Source organism: Caretta caretta, chromosome 24, assembly GCF_965140235.1.
Source record: "Caretta caretta isolate rCarCar2 chromosome 24, rCarCar1.hap1, whole genome shotgun sequence".
Classification (NCBI taxonomy): Eukaryota; Metazoa; Chordata; order Testudines; family Cheloniidae; genus Caretta; species Caretta caretta.
This window is the reverse complement of record NC_134229.1, coordinates 7,355,270-7,378,868: the sequence shown is the minus strand read 5'-3', so window position 1 is coordinate 7,378,868 and position 23,599 is coordinate 7,355,270. Positions and strand designations below refer to the sequence as shown.

At 50.8% G+C, this 23,599-nt stretch overlaps 2 protein-coding genes across 3 annotated transcripts; one reads left to right on the top strand and one right to left on the bottom strand.

The window, feature by feature from the left end:
* Positions 1-389: 389 nt before the first annotated feature.
* On the bottom strand, positions 390-7,965 carry APH1A (aph-1A gamma-secretase subunit). Of its 2 annotated transcripts, none has more exons than XM_048828719.2 (7): positions 7,474-7,965; positions 5,497-5,667; positions 5,109-5,182; positions 4,480-4,602; positions 3,458-3,585; positions 2,816-2,939; positions 390-1,960 (listed from the first exon to the last, which is right to left on the bottom strand). In XM_048828719.2, the coding sequence occupies exons 1-7, from the start codon at positions 7,584-7,586 to the stop codon at positions 1,896-1,898; spliced, it is 798 nt and encodes a 265-aa protein (XP_048684676.1). In that variant the 5' UTR covers positions 7,587-7,965; the 3' UTR covers positions 390-1,895. The 2 variants fall into 2 exon arrangements, with proteins under 2 accessions (XP_048684676.1, XP_048684677.1); XM_048828720.2 differs by lacking the exon at positions 7,474-7,965 and adding an exon at positions 6,608-7,366.
* A 7,274-nt stretch (positions 7,966-15,239) lies between these two features.
* On the top strand, positions 15,240-20,825 carry LOC125625985 (immunoglobulin kappa light chain-like). Its single transcript, XM_075122868.1, has 5 exons — positions 15,240-15,437; positions 16,068-16,379; positions 17,612-17,722; positions 19,612-19,658; positions 20,497-20,825. Exons 1-5 carry the CDS (start codon positions 15,326-15,328, stop codon positions 20,590-20,592), a joined length of 678 nt encoding a protein of 225 aa, XP_074978969.1. The 5' UTR covers positions 15,240-15,325; the 3' UTR covers positions 20,593-20,825.
* The last annotated feature ends 2,774 nt before the right edge of the window (positions 20,826-23,599 follow it).

The following is a 23,599-nucleotide window of genomic DNA, read 5'->3' as shown; positions in this document are numbered from 1 at the left end:
GGCCTGTGCTCTCAGCGTGTGCAGCGTGGCCCGGGGGGTAGGGCACTCGTCAGGGATGCAGGAGAGTTGGGTTCTATTCCCAACTCCGCCACCGACCTGCTGCATGATCTTGGGCAAGTCACTTCAACTCTGTGCCTGTTTCCCCTCCTCCCCCAGTCTATTTAGATTGGCAGCTCTTCAGGGCAGGGCTTATCTCACTGAGTAGCTGTGCAGGGCCCTGATCCCAACTGCTATGATAGTGGGTAGCCCTTAGTGGAGATTCCCTAGGCATGGATACAATTCGCCCCCTCCCCAAAAGTAAGTGGATTTACCGCAGACATGGCCAGAAGAAAACACCAGGTCTCACTCCTGCCCCATTACAAAAGAAGGCTTTATCAGTCATCACACCATCTCTATTAAAAGGATTTTACTCTGAATCAAAAAAATATTTTAAAAATCCCAATTTTACAGACTTTTAGTGAATCTTCTCCCAAACTCAGGGGGAAAAAAACCTAACTCAACTTCTTGTAGCAGCTGCTCTCCACCCTCAAGGAGTCTCCGGGGTGGGGTTAGCGGGGCAATCATTTTAGCCCCTGAACAAAGCAGCACCATTCGGCCCTCTTCCACAGCACTGGAAGCATCTGGTTCTCTGGAGACGAGCTGCCGCGTGGCATTGCCAAGAGCTGGGCAGTGCCTGCTACAGCAGATTAGCCCTTGCAGACCCAGTGATACTGCAACCCCTTCTGCAGCAGATCCTTCCCCTCCATTCTGCATGACTTGCACGCTGCATGACCTCCCAGTAGGGGGTGCCTGGGAGCGACACGGATGCATGCCTACCTTTGCCCCAGATGCTTCCCACATGCGTAGCTAGGACAGCAGCTCTCTCGTGGAGGCAGCCCCATTAACGCTCAGCCCCCTTGCCAGGCTATGTTGCAATGGGGCAGGTCCTTCAGGCTGAGACACACGCGTGCCTTGCTGGGGAAGAGCCCCGGATGGAATGCTGTAGAGTTTCTAGACCATCACCCAGGGAAATTGGGCTCACTAACCCTACAGGAGGCGCCCTCACCCAGCTGCCACTGGATGGAAGTTAGCAGGGTTGGTTGCACCTCGGGGGGGTGTGATGGGGGGAGCACCCCATCCTTTTAGAGTTCCATTCCAACTGAGCCCTCCCCAAAGCAGGCCAACCTTTGCCAGCGGGCGAGTTCCCAGCTGAGCCGGTCACACTGGCGTCGTGGCAAGCGCAGAAACGCCACAGCTGTTCTCACTACCACAAACCCTGGGGCAGGGCTGAGAGTTCAGAGGGCCCTTCGTGGCCCCAGGGCAGGAGGCGGGCAGCCAGATGGGCTCGCTGCTCTGCCAACCGAGGCGCTAACCCAGACCCTACAGTATCAGAGATACAGATAAACAGATGCCAATAAAGGACCATTTCAAAAGCGAGTCGTCAGTGCTTCCAGACAGGACTTTCCAGCACCCTCTGCTGCAGCCCAGTCAGACAGAGGAGCCGCGGGACAATTCGCCTCCGAAGCGGGCGACGTTTGTACAGGGAAGGGGGGGAGCAGAGTTTGCAAGACCTGCCATGAGCCCGATTCTGGGCAGGTTCGAGTCCAAGAGGCCCGGTCAGAGCTTCAGTCCTTTGCAGCTGACAGGAGGGAAAGAAACTCCGGCAGTGCCCCAGGCCCCTGAATCCACAGCACAGAGACCGCCAGGGCCCCCCGGGCTTCGCAATCCCAGCCACACCTCCACCAGCGCAGCTGCCCAGCCCCACGAACAGGGTGATCTGCTCTGAGTCCCATGCCCCAGCTCCTGCCATGGGGAGGGCGAGTCCCAGGCTGCTCCCAGCCGCAGAGAACAGGGCACTTGGGGTATTGGTCTTCCCTGGATGTCTCTGGCAGGCAGGTGCTGGCCTGAGGAGGGGCTCAGTCCTCGACGGGGACCTGCAGTGCAGAGTACACCATCACTCGGTTCTCTTCCTCCTGTTTACCTGCAAGGGAAGGGCAAAAGTCAGTAACTCAGGCAGTCCCCAGCAGCGGGGGGCCTGGCTGAGCCAGACAGCAATGGAGAACACATGAAGCCGCTTGGGTGGCTTAAAGGTTTCATACCCTTCTACTTCTGGCTCACAGGTTCGAATCCAGCTTCTGCAGGAGGCTGGAGATCAGCCACAGTCTGTGCCCTAGCAGGGGAGGCTGCATGCCACCGGCACTACGTGGCCCACACCAGTCTCCTCGCTGGGGGTCTCAGCAGCGAGAGCAAGGACTGAGCTGGCCAATGGAGAGGGAATGTCTCTCAGGGCCAGGGCCGAGGCTGCATGTTCTCTACCAGCTCGTGGGACTGGAGGATGACTTGGACCTACCAGGGTTGTTTCCCCACCACCGTGTTTAGACGGTTAGCGATAGAGCGGCGTCTGGGCAACCCCAGCCTCAGCACCTGGCTGGGAGTCTCTGTTGCCATACACCACCCAGCTACCACAAGAGAGAGCCAGCCCTCCCCCACCAGAAGTCAAGGGTGGAGCAGTCTGGGATCTGGTGGAAATTCCCGACTAATCCCATTCCACTCGCTTCCCCCTCCCGCTGCAGGCCAGGCAGGATCAGGGTCTCCGAGGCCTTATCATCTCACATCATTTCGAGCCAATTGTCTTGGAGCGGGTCATTAGGTGGGCGTTGTGTGTACCCGGCCAACTGGGAGCTGCTGCTGTCCATATGCCACTGCCCCCCAAAGCACCTTAGGCCAAGGGAGTCTCCTGAGCAGGTTAGTGTCACTATCCAGCACTTTCAGCGACTGCGGTACTGCCAAACGCCCCCCACCCTCCCATGAGGGGGCCGGCTGGCTAGATCCTTACAGGAGAGGCAGGCGAGGACGTTGTGCAAGGAGCCTCCGGCCGTGAAGAAGGCCCAGACGCCCATGGAGATGGTGATGATGTAAATGGGGACGAGGCTGGCCTGGTACCAGGGATTCAGGAACGTCTAGGAGCGAAGGAGGGAGAGTGAGGTCAGAAGGGCCGCTGCCTTCCGTCTGCATGCAGAGCCCTGGCACCCAGTCCCAGCGACTGCCCCCGGTCCAGGCTCTCTAAGTCTTTGGGGCAGACAGGCAGCATTCCCTCCTCTGTCTGAGCAGAGCAATGCTGATCCCTCCTGCAACTTCTGCCCAGCGGTTTCACCATGAGGAGCTTAGTGGATAATACAGAGCCCCTTGCAAGGGGCCTTTGGGATCCTTAAGTCCTTTATTAACACTGCTTACGCTCCCACCCCTCACAAGCTGTCAGGATCAGCCACCGCAGGGGAAGGGCAGAACAGGGAGTGACTAGCCCTGAATGAGCTTGTGTGACATTTCAGCAGACTGAAGCCTGGACTATCCCATTTCCCACGACCCCAGGCTCCCATCCTCTCCCCTGCAAAGGCCAGGGTAGGGCCAGCCAGCCCCACACTGCTGGCTGTCGGATCCGATCGCCTCTCTATCGAGCAACAACTTCAGCCCCACTCACCAACCCAGATGTGATGAGGTGACTGGCCACCACCAGCGCCAGGGACCAATACCGCCGCCTCTCGCAGGCGTCAAAGAAGATCACCCCCCAGAACGTGTGTAGGAAGACGACGGCCATGGTCAGGAATGCTGGCAGGAGAGGGGGGGGGCGGGGGGTCAGACCAGTGAGGTGTCAGCACCCCAAACCTTCACAACAGCAACATGTTACCACCCTCTCCCCACTTCTATAGCATCTTTCTGCCTGGAGGATCCCGAAGGGTTTTGCAGACAGGTATGTGCATAGCTACTGAAATGCAGCCACCTCTGGAGTGGAGCCCAGGAGTCACCCCACACAAAAAGCTTTTATAGGAGGAGGTGGGAATAGTTTCGCCAGTGGAATCTGAAGTTGGGAAAGGGGATAAATTTCAGACTAACATCCCAGTCTTTATGAGGATCATTAGCGACCCTAAACAAAGAGGACCTAGGTGTCATATCTCATTTGGAAGACGGATTCACAGCTGTAGCCACAAGCGGTTCCTCCAGGCTATGTAACGATAACCCTTTTCTAGCCCCTTTCATCCAGGGCTCTCAAGACACATGCTAGTCATCAAGATTCAGAGCCCCACCAGCAGGTAGTCACATTTTTAGTGAGGGCCCAAGGTCACACAAAGATCAGTAGCAGAGCCGGGACTAAAACCCCAATGAAGTTAAAAGGAGGTTTACTGTTTACTTCAATGGGGCCAGGATTAACAATAGCTCTCTACACTCCCAGTTTCCTGCTCTAACCAGTAGACGGCACTGCCTCCCAAGATGGATGCTGCTGTGGTGATATATTTAGCTCTTGGCTGACAGGGAGGGATGGGGCAGCCTTGCATCATGCCCCAACAGTCTCCTCTGGTTCTGGTTGTATCTGATCATCTACAGCTGGAGGGAAAGCTGGTTCCTCCGGCTGTGTTTGACCTGGGCTCTGAGCCCAACCCAATGAATGGCATCAGGGCAGGAGCGATCCCTTCATTCCCAAGCACACAGGGGCTCCTGCCTTACCTGACGTGATGAAGTAATAAGGCGAATCCCCATGGATCCCTACGATGCCTGGCCCTATGGAGTCCGCCAGGATGTTAATGACCGAGAAGACCCCACTGATGATCCCGAAGGACAGCCCCGACACTAGGAGGAGGAAGAGTATATCGTTCAACAGCGCTGAAGTTACCAACGGCTATGCAAAGCACCAGAACTAGCTTTGGACTCATTTGACAAGCGCCGGGGAGTTCCCCAGCATCTTCCAGGTTACCCCTGCTTTCCCAGGAGGTGAGGAGACAGACTTACCATCCGGAGATGCCTGGAGAATTCAGTGCATCGCAGGGCTGTGTCCAATACGTTCTGGGGCAGGGAGGGGATGGGACCGGCAAGGGGAGGAAGATGTATCTTAAGTACGCGCCAGGCTACTGGTAAGTGGCAGAAGTTAACAGATGGAAGCATGACTGCCAGCCAGCGATTGCAGCACAGAGTCAGCAGCTCCTGGCTGCTCTGTTCCAATTCTTGTATCACCCCAACACAATGATATCTGGGCACCCTAGGCCTGCTGCAGGGCACGCCTGAAACGGTGCGTGGAGGGGTCAGTCATTTACGTGGGGGGAGGGGAAGCACAGGCCCTTGCCCAGCAGCTGACTCACCATAGGCCATCTGCTTGAGGGAGATGGGAGACTGCCCATCCTCACTGAGCGTCGCCAAGCCTTCGTCGGCTTTCCTGGGGGTCAGAGAAAGAAGAGAATGGCTGATGGGTTTGAAGCAGGAGATGAACTGGAAGGGGGGCTGGCGGCATACAGGGGGAGGTGGTATTTATCAAGCAAGTGGCAGAGAAAAAGAGCAGCTAATGGATCATATCTACAAGGAAGACACCGGGGCAACACTTGGGAGAGGGTTCGACAATCAGGTGCCACCCACGGTTTCTAATAATACTGCCTAACTCTTTTCATCAGCAGATCTCACAGCACCTTACCCAGGAGGGCAGCCCCATTTCACACAGGGGGAAACAGTCTGCTCCTAGAGGGGTTCGCTTACTTGAGTAGCTTGAAGTAGGCAAATCGAAACGCCTCCTGCAGCAGCACCGAAACCGCGGCCCCAAAAACGAGGAGGCCATACTGCAGCCTGGAGTCCTCTCGATCGCTGAGCTGCACTGAAATGAACCAGATCAAAGAGGCCAGCAGCAGGGAAACTAGCCAGAAAAACGCCCTGTCAAAGAGAGAGAAATGGGAAACAAGCTAAGATGTGTGTTGTCAAGGCAGCAGTTTCCCTGTGGGTCATGCGCTCAGTAAGGGAAGTTTTATCATCTCATACCACACTTGATCATGCTTGTGTGAGACATGCTTCTCCTAGGCAGGGGGCAAAAAGGAGGTGTGGGGCCTAGGTTCTACTCTTAGAGTTGACACTGACTCACTCAGCAACTCCGGGCAAAGCACTTCCTCTCTGTAAAATGGGGAAGATTCAAGAACATGGGTCTCCTTCCAAGACCCATCCCTGCGGTGAGAAACGGACCACTACAACCATCGGTCTGGGCTGGCCAACTCCCTTCCATAAGCAGCAAACACCTCACACTGCTGCTGACTCATGGGCATCACCAGGTCTTGTTACTGATTGACTGGTAGCTGCAATCCTGCAACAGTCAACACAGAAGAGCAAATACTGGGGGGGTCTTAAGAGTTTTTTGCAAATAATAAATGTCCATTTGTCACATGGAGCCTGTAACCCCCGCCCACTTGGTGGGGTGCTCTATCACCCCCTAGTGGTGGCAGGGCCATTTATGAGCCTGCTCCAATGTGGGGCTTTTAGTGCAGGCAGTAGAGCCTCATGCTTTTCTACCCAGAGGTCCAGCGTTCAATCCCGGCTGCCAGAGACTCACCGAGGGACATTGTATTACAGGGTCAGCCCGCAGCCAGGAGACACATGTAACCGGCTCTTTAAGAGCACAACATACAACACTGCACAGCAGTTAAAGCAGCCAAGCGATCCGAACCCCCACCCCAAAGAGGTCCTGCACAATAATACAGTGCAAACACTGAGCCCTGAGTGGACTTTAGAGTCGCAAAAGTTTGAGCAAAGGTGGTTTAAATCCTGACTACACTTGCTCGGTAGCTCAGGAGCTGCTGTTTGGCACCAGTTGGAGATGTCTCACCCAGCCTGTACGGTTGGTACACAGATTACATGGCTAAGGTGCAGATAAGGTTGCAGCCATGTGGCCATTACGTCCCTTCTGGAACACGAGAGCTGAAGTCCAGGAACTCAATTGCTGGGAAACCAGGAGACGTGGGGGGCAACTTAATCCTCCCAAGAATGTTCAGAGTTAAGTCCAAAAGACAGAAAACAAAAGGTGAAAAGCCAGGAAACGCAGGGTTAGTTTTCCACTTTCCAAATGGTGCTAGAAAGTTAAAGCCTCACTCTGCCTGGAATGGGGGAGACTCAGCCTAGACCAGGTCTGTCACCCAGAGACAATACAAAGACGACCCCCCCCAAGTGCCTGCAGGCTAACCCAGAGATGGGGGCAACCTTCATCTCCCCCCCAGACCTCCCCCATGTGATCACCCCTACAAGTTCTCCAAGTTCTCCTGTTCCCCAGGACAATCAACCTGATGGGGCCCCTAGCAACCCCCTATCCCAATGGGTCACCACCCCCAGCTGCCAATAGAATCACCCAAGGGGTCCCCCCCCAGCTCATGGGGATGCAGCTCCCCCACAGGGGTATCTAGCACCTCCACACACACTCCCTGAGTGGGACCTCAGACAAGTCCAGTCCCTGAGAGAATGCCTAGTATGGACCCACCCCACCACCAGGTGGATCATGTTGGGGGGAGAGGGGGGGTGTCCCTGCACCTCCTCACCAAGGGTCCCCCACAAGTCACCCAGCCCTAGCATGACTTCCACGAGGGAGCCCCCTCAGCCCCCAGCTCCACCCCCAGACGCTACACGAGAAGTCCCCATTACCAACCCCCCGACCCGGACGATCCCCGCCCGGGGGTAGCCTGTCCCCAGCCCCAGACTCACCCTGCCACCAGGATGATGATCCGGAGCGGGTCCCCGGCCACAGTGAGCAGGAAGAGGGAGAAGGCTGGGCCGAAGGCCACGAACGTGCAGCCGAAGAACACGGTGGCCCCCATGGCGGTGGCGGGGTGGGGGGGTCAGGCTCTGGGGCCCAGGACTGGGGGGGATCAAGATCTGGGGCCAAGGGCTGGGTAGGCTCAGAGCGAGGCGGAGGGGTCAGGCTTTGGGGCTGGGGGGGGTCAGGCCTGGGGGGGCACAGGCCTGAGAGGGGGTCAGGCGCTGGGACCCAGGAGTTGGGGGATGGGCTGGAGGCGGGGGTCAGGACTGGGGGGCACGGGCCAGAGGGGGGGCAGGCACTGGGGTCCAGGACAGGGGCTGGAGGGGGGGGTCAGAACTGGGGGGCACGGGCCGGAGGGGGGGGCTGGGGCCCAGGACTGGGGGTCAGGGCTGGGGGGCACGGGCCGGAGAGGGGGTCAGGCGCTGGGACCCAGGAGTTGGGGGATGGGCTGGAGGGGGGGGGGTCAGGACTGGGGGGCACGGGCCGGAGAGGGGGGCTGGGGCCCAGGAGTCGGGGGATGGGCTGGAGGGGGGGCGTCAGGACTGGGGGGCACGGGCCGGAGGGGGGGGCTGGGGCCCAGGACTGGGGGGCACGGGCCGGAGAGGGGGGGCAGGCGCTGGGGCCCGGGAGAGTTGTGGAGGCCGCCCCACAACTACCCCTGCCGAGGAGCCGCCAGCGTCCGCACCTGCGACCCCTCCCGCTACGGAAGCCGAGCAGGGGGACGACAAAGCCCGGCAGTGGGCCCCGCCTCCAGCGGATTGACGTGGCCTGGCTGGCCAATGGGCAGGGCGCATGCCCCCGGCTAGGTTGTCGCCGGCACCGCTCAACCGCCCCGCCCCACGGCATGGCGGGAGTTGTAGTTTCTGGGCGTGGCCACGGCCCGGAGCAAGGGGCCGCGTGGGCGGGCGGATGCTCAGCGTGGAGGTGGGAGGAGGAGCACGGCCGGAATGCTGCCTGCTCCGGGCCGGTCTGGGGTTTGCTGATGTCTTAGTGACAAATGCACAGAAAACTGAAGTTGCAAAGTTTGGCTCTGGGGCTGAACTCCCCCCAAGTCCAGGGTTTTGAGGGGGAGTCACCCCCCCTCCCCCAAATCCACACACCCTTAAACAGCATCCACCGGATCGAGGCACAGCGTGGAGACAAGTGGCCGCGAGACAAAATCCTTCTAATGAGCTTGTCGGGGCTTTTGTTGTTGTTGTTGGTCTGTTTGTACAGCGCCTAGCACAATGGAATCCTGACCCCAGATTGGGGCCCCTAGATGCTGCCACCTCGCAAATAATAACTAATAATGTGTGATTATTTATTTAATTTCTTACAGAGGGTAGTGGGTGCTTTTCTTAAAGCCCCAGCTCCTAGAGTCAAGTTACTATGTGAGAATTTCAGCTTTCATTTTTTTACGGAAATAAATTTCTCACCCTCATGTCGGAAATGTGAAAATATGAACCCTAAAGGCTAAGATACCAAAAAGCAAATGAGAAGAACCCCACAGTGGTTCTTTTTAAAAATCTCATGATTTTTAAGCCAATGCATGATTTTGAGAGGCCTGACATGATTTTTGAATGCTTGGGGTTGGCAATCGTATTTTTAATGGGGTCTGAATGGCTCCCCGGATTTTTTGTTAGCAGTCGTCTGGGGTTAAATTTCCATTCAGCCACAGGTTTCAGAGTAAAAAGAAAAGGAGTACTTGTGGCACCTTAAAGACTAACCAATTTATTTGAGCATGAGCTTTCGTGAGCTACAGCTCACTTCATCGGATGCATGCATTCATTCATTCATTCATTCAGCCACAAGGTGTCACTGTGGTAGAACCACATTTCATTGCAGCGCCCAGAATTGGCAATCCAATTAACCCTCTGAATAAAAAATAACTAATCCACCCATGATCGCAGCTTGCGACTGAAACAAACAAACATTTCACAGGCACTGGGCTCCAGCCTTGCTTCAACAGCCAGATGAGCTAGCAACCTTCCTGCTGAATTTAAAAACAACACATTTGAAGTGAGCTGTAGCTCACGAAAGCTTATGCTCAAATAAATTGGTTAGTCTCTAAGGTGCCACAAGTCCTCCTTTTCTTTTTGCAAATACAGACTAACACGGCTGTTACTCTGAAACCTGACATCTGTAAAAGAGTGTTACTGCATACAAAGGCAGGGGGCAAAGAGTGAAACAAACAAACAAACAATCTAATAGAAGATGAAAAGGAATAAACTTTAAAAATAAAAGCCCAGGAGAAGTAAAGGGAAGTATTAGTCCTTTCTGGTTTTAATCCCCTTAGAACCTGATTTTCAGAGCACCCACGTCTCCAAAAGAAGTAAAGCTTCAGAGGGGTCGCCGTGTTAGTCTGGATCTGTAAAAGCGGCAAAGAGTCCTCTGGCACCTTACAGACTAACAGATGTATTGGAGCACGAGCTTTCATGGGTGAATACCCACTTCGTCGGATGCCGCTTTTCCAAAAGAAGTGAATGTGAGCTGAAAAGCATTTCTAAAAATCAGCCTTTGTTAATATTCACGGCCTGGTTTATTCATTCATCATTATATGTTCCTAGGCCCAGCTCCTCAAAAGGTATTTGGGTGTCTAACACCATTGAGTTCAATGGAATACCTTTGCCCCAGTGTCTGTAGGATCAAATTCCTGTACTTGTATAACCCAGATCCCATTCATTTCAGAGGGAGTTTCATGCACAGAGCTGAGGCTGTCTATGGCCATAATGTGCCCTGACTCTATACTGGGATGGATCAATGGGGCTGCAGGAGACCTTTGCATTGGAGTTTCCGGCTCTCTCTGAGCTGAAAGTGTGCCCAGTACATTGCAGCTTTTAGAATTAAGTTCAAGGTGCATTTACTCTCTGCTGCTTTCCATTTTTAATATAAAAAGTGATTTAGTGTCTCTGAGAAGAGAGAATTTGACAGTCCTGGAGATTGGAGTCTTCTGATTGGCAGTCCGGACAACAGCATGGCAAACTTCCCCGCTCCCCCTCAGTCTCAACCCTGAGCTGCAGGGCCCATAGCTGGGGGGAGATGGGAGTTCTGTTTCCATGCCTTGGTTTCATTGCCCAGACTACAAACAAGTAAATGCCAAGTGGACAAGTGCAGGCTCTGAGCGGTTTTAGTTTGAGTCCTACAACATTAGGCCATCAAAATGACAACTGGATTTGAACCTGTGACTTCGGTCTGGTCTCCATTTAAAAGTTACACTGGTATAAATATGTTAGCGGTGTGATTTCTTACCAGAATAGTTATGGCAGTACAGCCCACAATGCGGATGCAGTTATACTGGTATAAAGACGCCTTATATCAGGATAGCTAATTTCCCTTTCCATATGGAAAGGAGCTGTCATATGATCAGCAGTTTTATATTGGTATAAAAACGTCGAGACAAGGGGTGTTGTACTGATTTAACTATACTGGTTTAGTGAAAGCAAGACAGCGTTGGTCTGTAGACAAAGTTAGAGCTGGGCGGGAACTGTTTTTCCCATGTCGTGAGAGTTTTCGAGATTTTTGACATTTCTTTCCCACCTGGAATTGGGATGAAAACTTGAAATCCCCCCCAAAAAAATTGCAAACCAATATCTGAAATTTTTTTCGTATTGGGTCAATAGAAATGTTTCATTTCAATTTTGTCCTTTTTTCCCCACTTTGACCTTTTTTCTCATATAAATGAACTGAAATTTCAAAACACAAAGTCACTTCGAACTGAAAAATGAAACTCTTTGTTTAGAGAAAAGGAGTACTTGTGGCACCTTAGAGACTAAAATGGGACATTCAGACCATTTCAAAACTGTTCTTTCCTCCCACGTTTCTAACTGGGAGATTCATTGAAACCCAAACTTTTCCCGTGAACAGCTTCGGTCTGGACAAATCAGCATTTTCTATAGAAAAATCGTTTCGTCAGAAAACCCCCAGCCAGCTCTAGACAAGGCCTTTGAAGGGAAAGGCTTGGGAGCCTGTCCACTGCCCCTGAGACCGTACACTCCCCGTTGGCTCTCATTCGCAGTCGAGAGATCATTTTGCAAAGCCCTCTGAGACCATGCTGATGGATGCTGTACAAACGCATCCTGTCGTATAGGTGACATCAGCCCATCTCTGCAGCGCTCACTCTTACTCTTGCATTTCCTTTAAGGTCCACCGTCAGCACAGACCCAGCCTGTGGTATTTCAAAAACTCCCCCAATTTTGGGCATCCTATTCTGAGTTCTCACTGAAGGCGAGACCAGGAAGGAAATGATACAGAACTGGCTGCATCTTTTTTTCCATTCAGGGTGCGGAGACATTAGCTCTTTGAATTCGCACCTTGACCGTCTTGCTGGGTCTCTGACTCACCCTTTTGTCCAAGACCACAGACTCTGTGATGTGGCTCGCTTGGTGCATTTTTATTTAAATGAGGCCAGTGAAAAGCACCACTGTACCGTCAGGGCTTTTCATAGCCTGCATCGTCAAATCCTTCCAAAATCCAATTCAAGACAATACACATTCTTTCCATTCCCGCTGCTGATACCCACACGGAAATCATGCAGCCTGTGGAACTGGGGGCATAAAACGCCAGATGATGCAGACGAACCAGATAAGGACGGCTGCGCTTCCTTGGTCCCTCTGTTCCTTCAGAAAGCATCACATGGAGCAGCAGCATTGTCTAGTAGGCCAGGCACTGTATGAGGACTCTAGAGACCTGGGAGCTATTCCCAGCTCTGCCACTGTCCTGCTGGGTGTCCTTGGACAAATCGCTTAGTTGTGCCATGCCTCAGTTTCCCCATCTGTACAATGGGGATAATACCACTGCCCTGCCTCACAAAGGGGTTGTAAAGATCCATATACGAAGAACTGTGCCTGGCGGGATGAGAATCTCAGCTGGAGCCCCTGTGTGTTACTACAATGGCCACTGCTGTGTTTCTTTGTTTATTACAGCCTGGCAAAATTCCACTCCACTTTTCACCAGAAGCCAGTCATTATTTTTTGATGGGTGAGTAATATGTCATTCCTTTTTTCATCTAAATCATAGCCAAAGCAACCCAAGCAATTCTGGGCCTGAGCTAGGCAATTTTGCAAAGCCGGTTCATTTTCAGCTATTCGCTTGGAGGACTAGGCTCAGAACTAGAGCGGGAAGCCGAACGCATTTCCCAGTTTGCTGGTAAATATGAAAAAAAAAAAAATTGTTTCAAGCCAAACCCAACTCAAAATGTTACAAAATTTTCTGCGAATCAAAAAGTTAAAAAAAAGAATCATCGTGGGTGGAAGGAAATGTTTTGTTTCTGACCACTTTTATACATTTTTGATTTGTTTTTTAAAAAAATAAAATTCATGCAAATGTTGGGGGGGAGGGAGGGGAGTCGTTTTTGAACCAAAAAAGCAAAACATTTAGAGTTTTTCTGAATGTCTTTGTTTGTTTTCAATCAAAACCATTTGCCAAAATGGACACAAATTTGCCAAACGTTCGGTGTCACCGAATCAGCATTGTTCACCAACCAAAAGTTTTGGATGAAACATTTCGCCCAGCCTGACTCACGACACCCCCCTTCTTGGGCCTCGCTCCCCAGCATGTGCAATCATTTGCCCCCAGGCGACGTGGGTGCAGAACGCTACCATTCCAGTCAAATAAAGCAGGGCATCCATTTTGCATTGGCATAAGTGATGGCACTAGGAGCAGGTCAAGCAGCGCGGTGATGGTGCCTCAGCGCCCCTGTGTGGTTTCCATGAGTCTGAAGGAACCAGGATCCTCTGACTAAACTGGGAGGAGTGGTAGATACGCTGGAGGGGAGGGATAGGATACAGAGGGACCTAGACAAATTGGAGGATTGGGCCAAAAGAAATCTGATGAGGTTCAATAAGGATAAGTGCAGGGTCCTGCACTTAGGATGGAAGAATCCAATGCGCTGCTACAGAGTAGGGACCTAATGGCTCGGCAGCAGTTCTGCGGAAAAGGACCTAGGGGTGACAGTGGACGAGAAGCTGGATATGAGTCAGCAGTGTGCCCTTGTTGCCAAGAAAGCCAATGGCATTTTGGGATGTATAAGTAGGGGCATAGCGAGCAGATCGAGGGACGTGATCGTTCCCCTCTATTCGACATTGGTGAGGCCTCATCTGGAGTACTGTGTCCAGTTTTGGGCCCCACACTTCAAGAAGGATGTGGATAAATTGGAGAGAGTCCAGCGAAGGGCAACAAAAATGATTAGGGGTCTGGAACACATGACTTATGAGGAGAGGCTGAGGGAGCTGGGATTGTTTAGTCTGCAGAAGAGAAGAATGAGGGGGGATTTGATAGCTGCTTTCAACTACCTGAAAGGGGGTTCCAAAGAGGATGGCTCTAGACTGTTCTCAATGGTAGCAGATGACAGAACGAGGAGTAATGGTCTCAAGTTGCAGTGGGGGAGGTTTAGATTGGCTATTAGGAAAAACTTTTTCACTAGGAGGGTGGTGAAACACTGGAATGCGTTACCTAGGGAGGTGGTAGAATCTCCTTCCTTAGAGGTTTTTAAGGTCAGGCTTGACAAAGCCCTGGCTGGGATGATTTAACTGGGAATTGGTCCTGCTTCGAGCAGGGGGTTGGACTAGATGACCTTCTGGGGTCCCTTCCAACCCTGATATTCTATGATTCTATGACCTTACTTCAGCATAACACAAGCAATACTGTCATGCTGGACACACAAGCTAAGGCCCCGATCCTGCCCTGAAAACCACCTGGTCGGACTTCTGCACCCAGGTGGACTCCCATGGGGTTCCTTGCAAGCACAGGGATTTACCCGTGCAGGTTCAGGGCCTAAAACGAGCAGACAGCAGCATGGGGCAGTCACGGCTTCTGCTCATTTAACACCAGTGAGAACTAGACAAGGTGGGCGGCAGTTTCAATGGGATAGTCCGTCTCTTTGGGTCTGCAGCCTCCACCTCCTACCTCCTCCCAGAGCTGGTTACAGTTCTAGGCACTCTGAAGTTATAGATCTGATGTGTGGTGTGTGTGTGTCTGTCTGTCTGTCTGGGAGAATAAACATGCTGCAGTGTTAGAAAGACATCGTGTGTTAGGTCCCAGTTGCTGCTGATCGTTATTAATAACCAGGAGGGCAATGTGGGGGTAGCAGAAATAATCCGGCATCTTCAAATAATGGGGTGATCTACTCTTGGAAATACCAGACATGCCCCATCCAGTGTGATTTCTGTGCAAATACCTGCCAATGGTACCTATCACCACCACAGCCCACCCCCCCGGGAGGCGTTCACTGCCCATGTTATTGGACTCTTTCACAGTATAGACGACAGCAGCCCTTGAGCTGGGGTTGCAGGATGGTAATTATTTACTCCTACAGACATGCTGTTTGTCAGATACCTACTCTTGTCTTCCATGGGTAAAATCCTTCAGCATTTCTTAGAGCATTTACCTTTAGAATTGAGAAAACAGAACATCTATTGTGGGCTCAGAGAACTTAGGAGATCCACATGCTTTGATATAGTCTTAGCATGAGTTCTAGCAAGGCACCGTTACAGAGCATGAACTTTATGAAGATTAATTCATTTGAATTCTAAATATCCAGTTTATTTTGTAGCCGAGGACAAATGGAAGTTAATCGCTATGCCCTGTTTTATCTCTGCAGTTTTGGGAGCACAGTTATCTCTGTACCCGACTCAGCGATTCCTGTTTGTCGAAATTAGTGCTACGGCAAAGATCCCCTGTTCTTCCAAAGAAAAACTGGAAGGAGGTGGCATTTCGGTTTATTGGTACAGGAGAAGAGAAGGTGAGGGGCCCACCTGCATCAAGAAATGCTTAAACGATCAAAATGTAAGTAAGTTTGCTTGCAAACCCGAGACACGCGGCATGACACTGGAAATCTACAATGTTCAGCAGAAGGAGTCTGGTGACTATTACTGTGCAGTTAAATCCAGCAGCTATCTGATTTTTGGCAATGGATCCACACTGATTGTTGGAGGTAAGGAAAGATAATGGTGTAACTCGAGGGGAAAAGTGATTAACAATGCAGAGATGTTAAAAAAAAAACATCCCAGGAAAATGGAACAATATAGTACAATTTTCAAAGCTGAAATGGTTGAAAAGGGGAAACTAAGCTAAAAAATGACAACTAAATGGAGCTGGTAAGAGCCGATTTTGCAGTTTTGGGGGATTCAATTAAAAATGTTCCTTTAATGGTCAAATATGACAGGGTTTATTTTAAAGAGCTCCTGAATAATAATAAACAACCCACCTAGTACATACTTAGTGCTTTCCACCAGTAGATCTCAAAGCATTTTAGTTTTAGTCTCATCACTATTTATAGCTGCCAGACTGGGGATGTTTTTGACTTAACACCCATGAATGCAGTTAGTCAAATTTATCCTTTTGTTTTTGCAGAATTTTTTACTTTGAGTCAATCCCCATATCATGAGATTAACATTCCTAAAAGCCGGTCAGTTACACCAGTGTAATTGTATTGACTTCAGTGGAAGTGTACAATTGTAACAAAGTAAAATTGGTGCCCTTAATTAGATAATAAACAGCCGGCAGGTCTGTAGTGAGTCAGACACAGGATGGAACAATAAATTCTCTGCTCAATTCTGCTCAGACAGCTACACCACCAGCAGCTGGGTTTTGCTTCTTGCTCCATCTCTCCCTGGTCTCATCTCCACTGGGATGGCTGATCTGGCTTGCATTGTCCACGGAGTTTCCAACCCAGTCCAAATTTCCTGGAATATTTCTGGGGATCGGCAGGACCAGGCACTAATGCGATCACAGAAAGCAAAGGATGGATCCTTAATGTTCATAAGTCACCTTAGCATCCCGAAGGACACCTGGACCAGTGCAAAAATTCTCACCTGTGAAGTAAAATTCAACTCTTCTGGCAACAGTGTTAAGAAAAGTGCCAGGTATATTGAACGTGAGTGGTTTTATATTTGCTTCTGGAGTTAGAGGGGAGTAAGATCTAAGCTATAGCCATGGGAAACGCCTTCAGTCCAAGCTGCTTTGAAATGATAAATTAAAATAATAAATAATTGGTCATCATGGAAAGCTGGACTGTATTAACCTTTTAGTTAATTAGGTGTAGAGAGACTTGCAATGAACTTTGAGAAGGGAAAGTGCAAGAAAATGCCACTCTTCTTTCTGAGGCTATGTCTACACTAGGAGTGCTTTGCTGGTGTCGAAATACCAGTATGCTATACTGGCAAAGTGCTTCCGGTGTGGATGCAGCTACCCCTGGGAAGGTGTGCTTTGTACTGGTATAACAAAGCCACTCCCAAGAGGGAAACAGGCGGCACTGGTAAAAGCCTACAGTAGGGGCATCTGTCAGTGAGGGATCACACCTCTTCACACCTTGACGGGAATAGTTATGTCGGCAGAAGTCTGTCGTGGCCTGAACCAACGTGCACAAAAAGCCCATGTGTGAAGTATGTTCCACGGTGAAATAGTACCAAATATCCCTGGGAGAGGTGCTGTCACGGGGCACAGAAGGGAGAGGAGTGGCAGAAGCTGCAGCCTTCTGGTAACAGGCTAAATCACTGACCCAAGGGAATATTATTCATTGGACTAATGAAAACGGAGAGTGAAATGGATTGAAGGCTCCTGCTGGTTTGTTCTGCAGAGCTAAAAACTCAAGGTGAAACGTTACACAGTAGAGCTGGTGGGGAATTTTTCAATTAACCTTCTTGTGCCAAGAAGTGTGAATTTGTCAAAACTAAAACAGTTCAGGAGACAGGGTCAGTTTGGACAAACCTCTCATCTTGACAAACTTTTGGAGGAAAGCTTCAAAATCGTGGAAATGTCCCTTTCTATGTTGCTGAACAGGAAAGTTTCCATTTTTCAAGTGAAATCTTTTCATGGAGATGTTTTAGTAAATTCAGACTAAAAATAGGTTAAGAAGAAAAGGTCAAAATTGAAACAAAATATTTTCATTGACCCAAAACCGGTGTTTGTTCCTATGTTTGTTTTGGAGTTTTGGGTCACAGGCATCTGAGATACCGATTTTTTCTCCCGATTTGGGACGGGAACTTTTTTCAATATCGGGAGAATATTCATCGGACTAGCAAACTGTGTCCTGCCCAGCTCCTTACATGCTGTGCAATCATGACCTCCTCTACTCAAGTGAGCCAGTTGTGTCTGCTTCCTCCCCAGGCTTTGACAATGGATGCTTTCAGTACGCCGTACCCCTGGCAGTAGGGGGAACCCTGGTGCTGTTGATGGTGTCTCTGAGCCTTGGTTGGATTTGCTGCCCTTCCACTCAAGGTAATGAACACAGCTCATCCCAGAAACTCCTGCAGAGCGAAATCCTATTCCCATGCGTCACCCCAGGGCATTATTAGCTCCTGGGATGACTGAACACACTGTATATTAGACAAACACCTGTCAGGGATGGTTGATAATACTTAGTCCTGCCACCAGTGCAGGGGACTGGACTAGATGACCTCTTGAGGTCCCCTCCAGGCCTACGGTTCTCTGATTCTGTTTGTCACACTGCCTGATCTCGGTAGCTTTGTTTTCCAAGGATCTGATTTTCCATTGCCCTGCAGCATGCCTGATTCTTCTCTCACCCACCTGCTGTGAATCCGGTCAACCCCATTAAAGTCATTGAAATTACTTGGGTGCCAAACTGGTGTAAAGGGGTGGGGATTTGGGCTCCTGGGCTGGTTCATGTAACCCTGGGCAAGGTGTGTTTAAAACGCTACCAGATCAGAGCAGTCCTGATCGACTCCGATTGGTGCTGCTAACTGGACGAGGCGCAGGGCAGCCCGAATCAGGCCCTACCGCTGGAACTTGTTTCCTGCCTCGGGAGAAAGGTTTGATTTTGGTGACGAAGGGAGGCGATGGACCCATGGAGCTGCTGTGGGTGGAAGGGAACATTTTCAAAAGTGACTGAGGGCCAGATTTTCAAAGGTCTTTAGGCACCTAGAGACACAGAGAGGTGCCTCGTGGGATTTGCAAAGGCACCCGGGCACCTAAATCCCATTGACACCAATGGGAGTTTGGCACCTCACCTGCTGCGGTGCTTTCAGAAATCCCTACCTGCATAAACACACCTTTGAAAATCTAGCCCTTATGAGCATTGACTTTCAATGAGACTTAGTCCAGGTCTCGACTTGGAAGGTTTTACTGCTGCAGTCGCATCCCGATGGCAAAGCGTCCCTAGTGTGGACACAGCTGATACCAGCAGAGCTGAGTTTTTACCAGTACCGATTATTCCAGTTCCCCCAGGCGAGAAAAGCTACACCGGGAAAAGTACAGTTTTGCTGGCACAACTGAGTCTACACTGGGGCGTCTGCCAGCACAGCTGCGTCAGTCGGGGCTTACGCCTCTTTGTACCCTGCCCGACAGCGAGGCTGGCAGAAGTCTGTAGTGTAGACCTGGCCCAAGTCCCAGTGACTTTCAGTGAGACTAGCTCTCCCAAGGGCAACATTTTCAAAAGCACCTAAAGGACGTAGGTCCCAATGGGAGTTGGGCACCTAAATCTTTTTGAGGATCTGGTCCTTGGTTCCTTAGGTCGGGGTGGCCAACCTCTGGCTCCGGAGCCCGATGCAGCTCTTCAGAAGTTAATATGCGGCTCCTTGTCTAGGCACCGACTCCGGGGCTGGAGCTACAGGTGCCAACTTTCCAATGTGCCGGGGGGGTGCTCACTGCTCAACCCCTGGCTCTGTCACAGGCCCTGCCCCCACTCCACCCCTTTCCGTCCCCTCCCCTGAGCCTGCCATGCCCGCACTCCTCCCCCTGCCCCAGAGCCTCCTGCACGCCACGAAACAGCTGATCGGGAGGTGCGGGGAGGGAGCAGGAGGTGCTGATCAGCAGGGCTGCTAGTGGGAGGGAGACGCTGGGAGCGGGGCTGGGGGGAGCTGAGGTATTACTGTGGTTCTTTGGCAATGTACATTGGTAAATTCTGGCTCCTTCTCAGGCTTGGGTTGGCCACCCCTGCCTTAGGTGCTTTTATTCAAGTTATTCCTGGTCCATATTTTGTCAAGTTTATCGGTGCTAAATCTCTTAATACAACCGTCCATCTGTTTGCCCTGTGCTGGGCACAACGGAGCAATGCCCACACACTGCGCGGGGGCCCCGTTAGTCTGTATGCCTCCTTTTGGGGAAATGCCAATGGAACAGGACCTTACAAATGTCTCTGTCTGTGTCAGGATTCCAGGCCCGTCGCTCAGCACCGCCAACCCTGGAGGAGCACCAGGTACGGCGCTTTACCAACTTTCTTAGTCACTGTCCGTATGAGACATTTTAAATGTTCCTATTCACTTAGGGGTCTAGATGGATTGATCCATAAAGTGGGTTTAAAGGCAAAAGTAGCAGAATGGGGGCAGGGGAGGGAACTGGCCTCTATCTTAATGCTGTGTGTGATGTTGGGCAAGTCCCCAAATGGCTCTGTGCCTCAGTTTCCCCATCTGCAAAATAGAGAGAAGCAGGGGAATTCTGGGAGGTTTCATTCATCGTTTCCACCTGTAAGATCTTCAGAGCAGAGTCTGTCTCATTATATGAGCAGGTCATTAGCCCTTAACAGAGAGAGGAAAGATGGTCCAATGGTTAGGGTACTAACCTGGGACTTGGGAGACCTGGTGTCAATTCCACTACAGATTCCCTGTGTGACATTGGGCAAGTCACTTAGCCTCACTATGGCTCAGTTCCTCTCTGTAAAATGGGGAAAATAACCCTGCCCCACAAGGGGTCGGGAATAAAGACATTAAAAATTGAGGTGCTCAGATTCTAGAATAATGGGGGGCAGATAAGGACCATAAAGAGAGAGAAATAATATTTCAAAGCTCTTTGATATTTGCAAAGGAAAGGCCCTGTAAGAGCAAAGTTTGCCACTAACCAACCAAGTTCTTAAAGTCAGATTCCAGGGATCATTTCCAATTTGACAAAACACCATCGATAGGGAAGGCAGAGGAGGAAGAAGAATTTTTAATCAGGCCTGGGGAGGCTAAGCTCACTTGGACGGTCAGTCCTGTCACAGTTGCTACCAATCCATTTTACATGGAGGGGGGCTAATGTTACTTCCTGTCACCATGCAGGATGGGATCGTATACTGTCAGCTGGATTTTGATTCAAGGCAGCATGGCCGGAGCATGATGGAGCGACCGGCGAGAGGGAAGAGTGAAAAATCCTGACCTACCTGGTTCGGGGGATCTGAACTGGCAACCTGACTGCTGATCCAAATGGGATGAGCTGGATTCTTCCTGGGTCCCAGGGCTCATCTAGGCTCAATCTCTGCGGTGATCGAGCAAAATGGGTAGAAAAACCAAATTAGTTAAATTAGTGTGAGCCCTGCATAGGGACCCAGCTTTACAGCTAATGAAAAGGCATTGGGGTTAGTTATATTGTTCCTGTACAAGCAACGCCAATAAACACCATTTGTAACTGTGTACACACTAAAAAGAAAAGGAGGACTTGTGGCACCTTAGAGACTAACAAATTTATTTGAGCATAAGCTTTCGTGAGCTACAGCTCACTGCATCGGATGCATTCAGCCTACACAGAGCTCTTCAGGTACACACTGGGGCTTGCATAGATTTAACACAATCGTTTCCCTCCGAGTTAGTTAAACTGGTTCAGAAATGGGATGGTTAGATACCCAGCTGGTATAAGTTGTTATAGCACCATTGCTCTCAGTTCACACCAGCTGGGGATCCAGCCCTGCCTGTAAACTAGCCTCTTCTTCTTTCATTCTTTCATTCACTGCTGGGAACACAGCCAACCGGCCTTTACCCTCCTGCTGTACCACTGGTAATTCCCATGGGTTTGCCATATGGTGGTATGTCATAGAATCATAGAATATCAGGGTTGGAAGGGACCTCAGGAGGTCATCTAGTCCAACCCCCTGCTCAAAGCAGGACCAATCCCCAATTAAATCATCCCAGCCAGGGCTTTGTCAAGCCTGACCTTAAAAACTTCTAAGGAAGGAGATTCTACCACCTCCCTAGGTAACGCATTCCAGTGTTTCACCACCCTCCTAGTGAAAAAGTTTTTCCTTATATCCAACCTAAACCTCCCCCACTGCAACTTGAGACCATTACTCCTTGTTCTGTCCTCTTCTACCACTGAGAATAGTCTAGAACCATCCTCTCTGGAACCACCTCTCAGGTAGTTGAAAGCAGCTATCAAATCCCCCCTCATTCTTCTCTTCTGCAGACTAAACAATCCCAGTTCCCTCAGCCTCTCCTCATAAATCATGTGTTCCAGACCCCTAATCATTTTTGTTGCTCTTCGCTGGACTCTTTCCAATTTATCCACATCCTTCTTGTAGTGTGGGGCCCAAAACTGGACACCGTACTCCAGATGAGGCCTCCCCAATGCCGAATGTCATACACAGCACATGCCTGCAAAGCCACAGAAGTACTCGTGTAGGATCGCTGTGTACTGTGGATCATTGTGACCTTGCATTTTATCCACGGTTGCTTCAAAAGCATGGCTGGGATTTGGCCACACAACTTCCCTTCACGTCAATTGAGATAATCTCATCGTAATTAAGGCTCAGATTTGGTCGCAGATATTTTTAGTAAATTCACGGAAGCCTGTGACCTGTCTGTGATTTTTACTAATAAAATATCCCTCACAAAATGGGGAGGGAGGAGGGTCCAGCACCTGCGGCAGCTGGGGGTTCTGGAACCCCTGCCGCCCACTGCATCTGAGCCACTGCAGGGTCCACCCGCCGCCAGCAGGAGTCAGGAGCTCTGGGGTCCCCCTGCTGCCCACTGGCTAGGAACGGCTGCGGGCCCACTGCCAGCAGTGTCTGAGAGCTGCAGGGCTGCCTGCTGACAGCTCCAGCCCCAGGGCAGAAAATGTCACTCACAGAGGTCTCTGGAAGTCATGGATTCCATGACCTCTGTGACAGAATAGTAGCCTTAAGCATAATTCCTGGGATTAGATTAATTTTAAATCTGTGCTGCAAAGTCTCAGCCTTGTTGTAAAGGATCCAAGACATGGGAAGCCAAAACAAACATGCCCTCTTTAAGAAGGTCTCAGGGAAGGAGAAAGCCTTAATAAACTTCACAAGGCCCCGGTTCACAACTTCTAAATATAAGAGTCAGCAAACAAAATCTCTGGGCCCATCCAGGCTAATCTCCAGGAGCTAAGAGAAGCTGCAGCCTGCATAACTTCTAGTCCCCTCCTTCCTGCTCAATTTCCTCTTCCTGTTTAAATAGCCCAGCCCTAGGGCAAGGTACGGGGATCCTTGATTGTACCCAGCCTGACTTCAGCAGTCCTCTCCAGACAGTTCCTTCAATGGGTAGTGAACCCTGCCGTGCCTGTCTTCACTGCAAAGTTCACTTGTGTTAGAACGTGATTGTTAACTCAACCCCCATCCACACACAAAGAACCCTTTCTCATGTGTGGAGGTGCTAGTGACATGCGCTGGCTGGCCCAGCTGGGAGTACAGGCTAATGCCCTACTGAGCACAACTTTGTCATCTGCTAACATGACCATTCTGTAGCGTGGATACAGGCTAGGGCTGTGACTCAACTCCTGAGGGCTCCTCGTCCTCCAGTGTCTTCCCACAATTCCCCTTTGGCTGCCTGTCCTTGCCATCTACCTGTTCCCTGACTGGAAGTCACCTATCAGTTCATATGGGCCCCACTTACACTGCGGGAACACTGAACTCCTATTGAACGCTAATCCATTTTATGGGTTGTCGCGGGAAGTGGGAATATTTAAACCCAGCCTGGACTCACCTCTGGAGTAGAGGAGAAAATAATACAGCCCAGGCTTCTCAACTCAGACAGCTGGAGGGCAGGTCTCTTGCACCAATTGACCAGCTTTCCCTGGTAAGGTTGCCCTGCCCCTTGTGCAATCCGTTACCCCAGTGCAAAGTGAGCGCGATCAAAGCGTTTTCACGCCCTCTGATGGCACAAGCTGCAGGATGATGGTGAAACAGGCCCCAGGAGAAGAAGCTGTTGGGGGAGAGAAACATTCTGGAAAGTCTTGACACGAAATGAAACACCAGATTGAACAAAAATGCTATTCCCGGCACTTAGTCTTTCTTCTTATTCTTTATATCTTTGTCTGTGTTACTTCACTGGCATTTAGAACTGGCCTCTCTAGCTAACTGCATGCCCAGTAAGCAGAAGTGCTGCTAAAATGGTCCCATGTCAGCACCTGGTGTTGCGTTCGCTATCATGA

Bases quoted from the DNA above. Each gene is read 5' to 3' on its own strand.
- APH1A (XM_048828719.2), bottom strand. From the start codon at position 7,586: ATGGGGGCCACCGTGTTCTTCGGCTGCACGTTCGTGGCCTTCGGCCCA. The intron at 5,668-7,473 runs GTGAGTCTGGGG...TCTCTTTGACAG, and splicing joins ATCATCATCCTGGTGGCAGG to GGCGTTTTTCTGGCTAGTTT. The intron at 5,183-5,496 runs GTAAGCGAACCC...TCTGACCCCCAG, and splicing joins GCCTACTTCAAGCTACTCAA to GAAAGCCGACGAAGGCTTGG.
- LOC125625985 (XM_075122868.1), top strand. From the start codon at position 15,326: ATGACACTGGAAATCTACAATGTTCAGCAGAAGGAGTCTGGTGACTAT. The intron at 17,723-19,611 runs GTAATGAACACA...TGTCTGTGTCAG, and splicing joins TTGCTGCCCTTCCACTCAAG to GATTCCAGGCCCGTCGCTCA. The intron at 19,659-20,496 runs GTACGGCGCTTT...GTCACCATGCAG, and splicing joins CAACCCTGGAGGAGCACCAG to GATGGGATCGTATACTGTCA.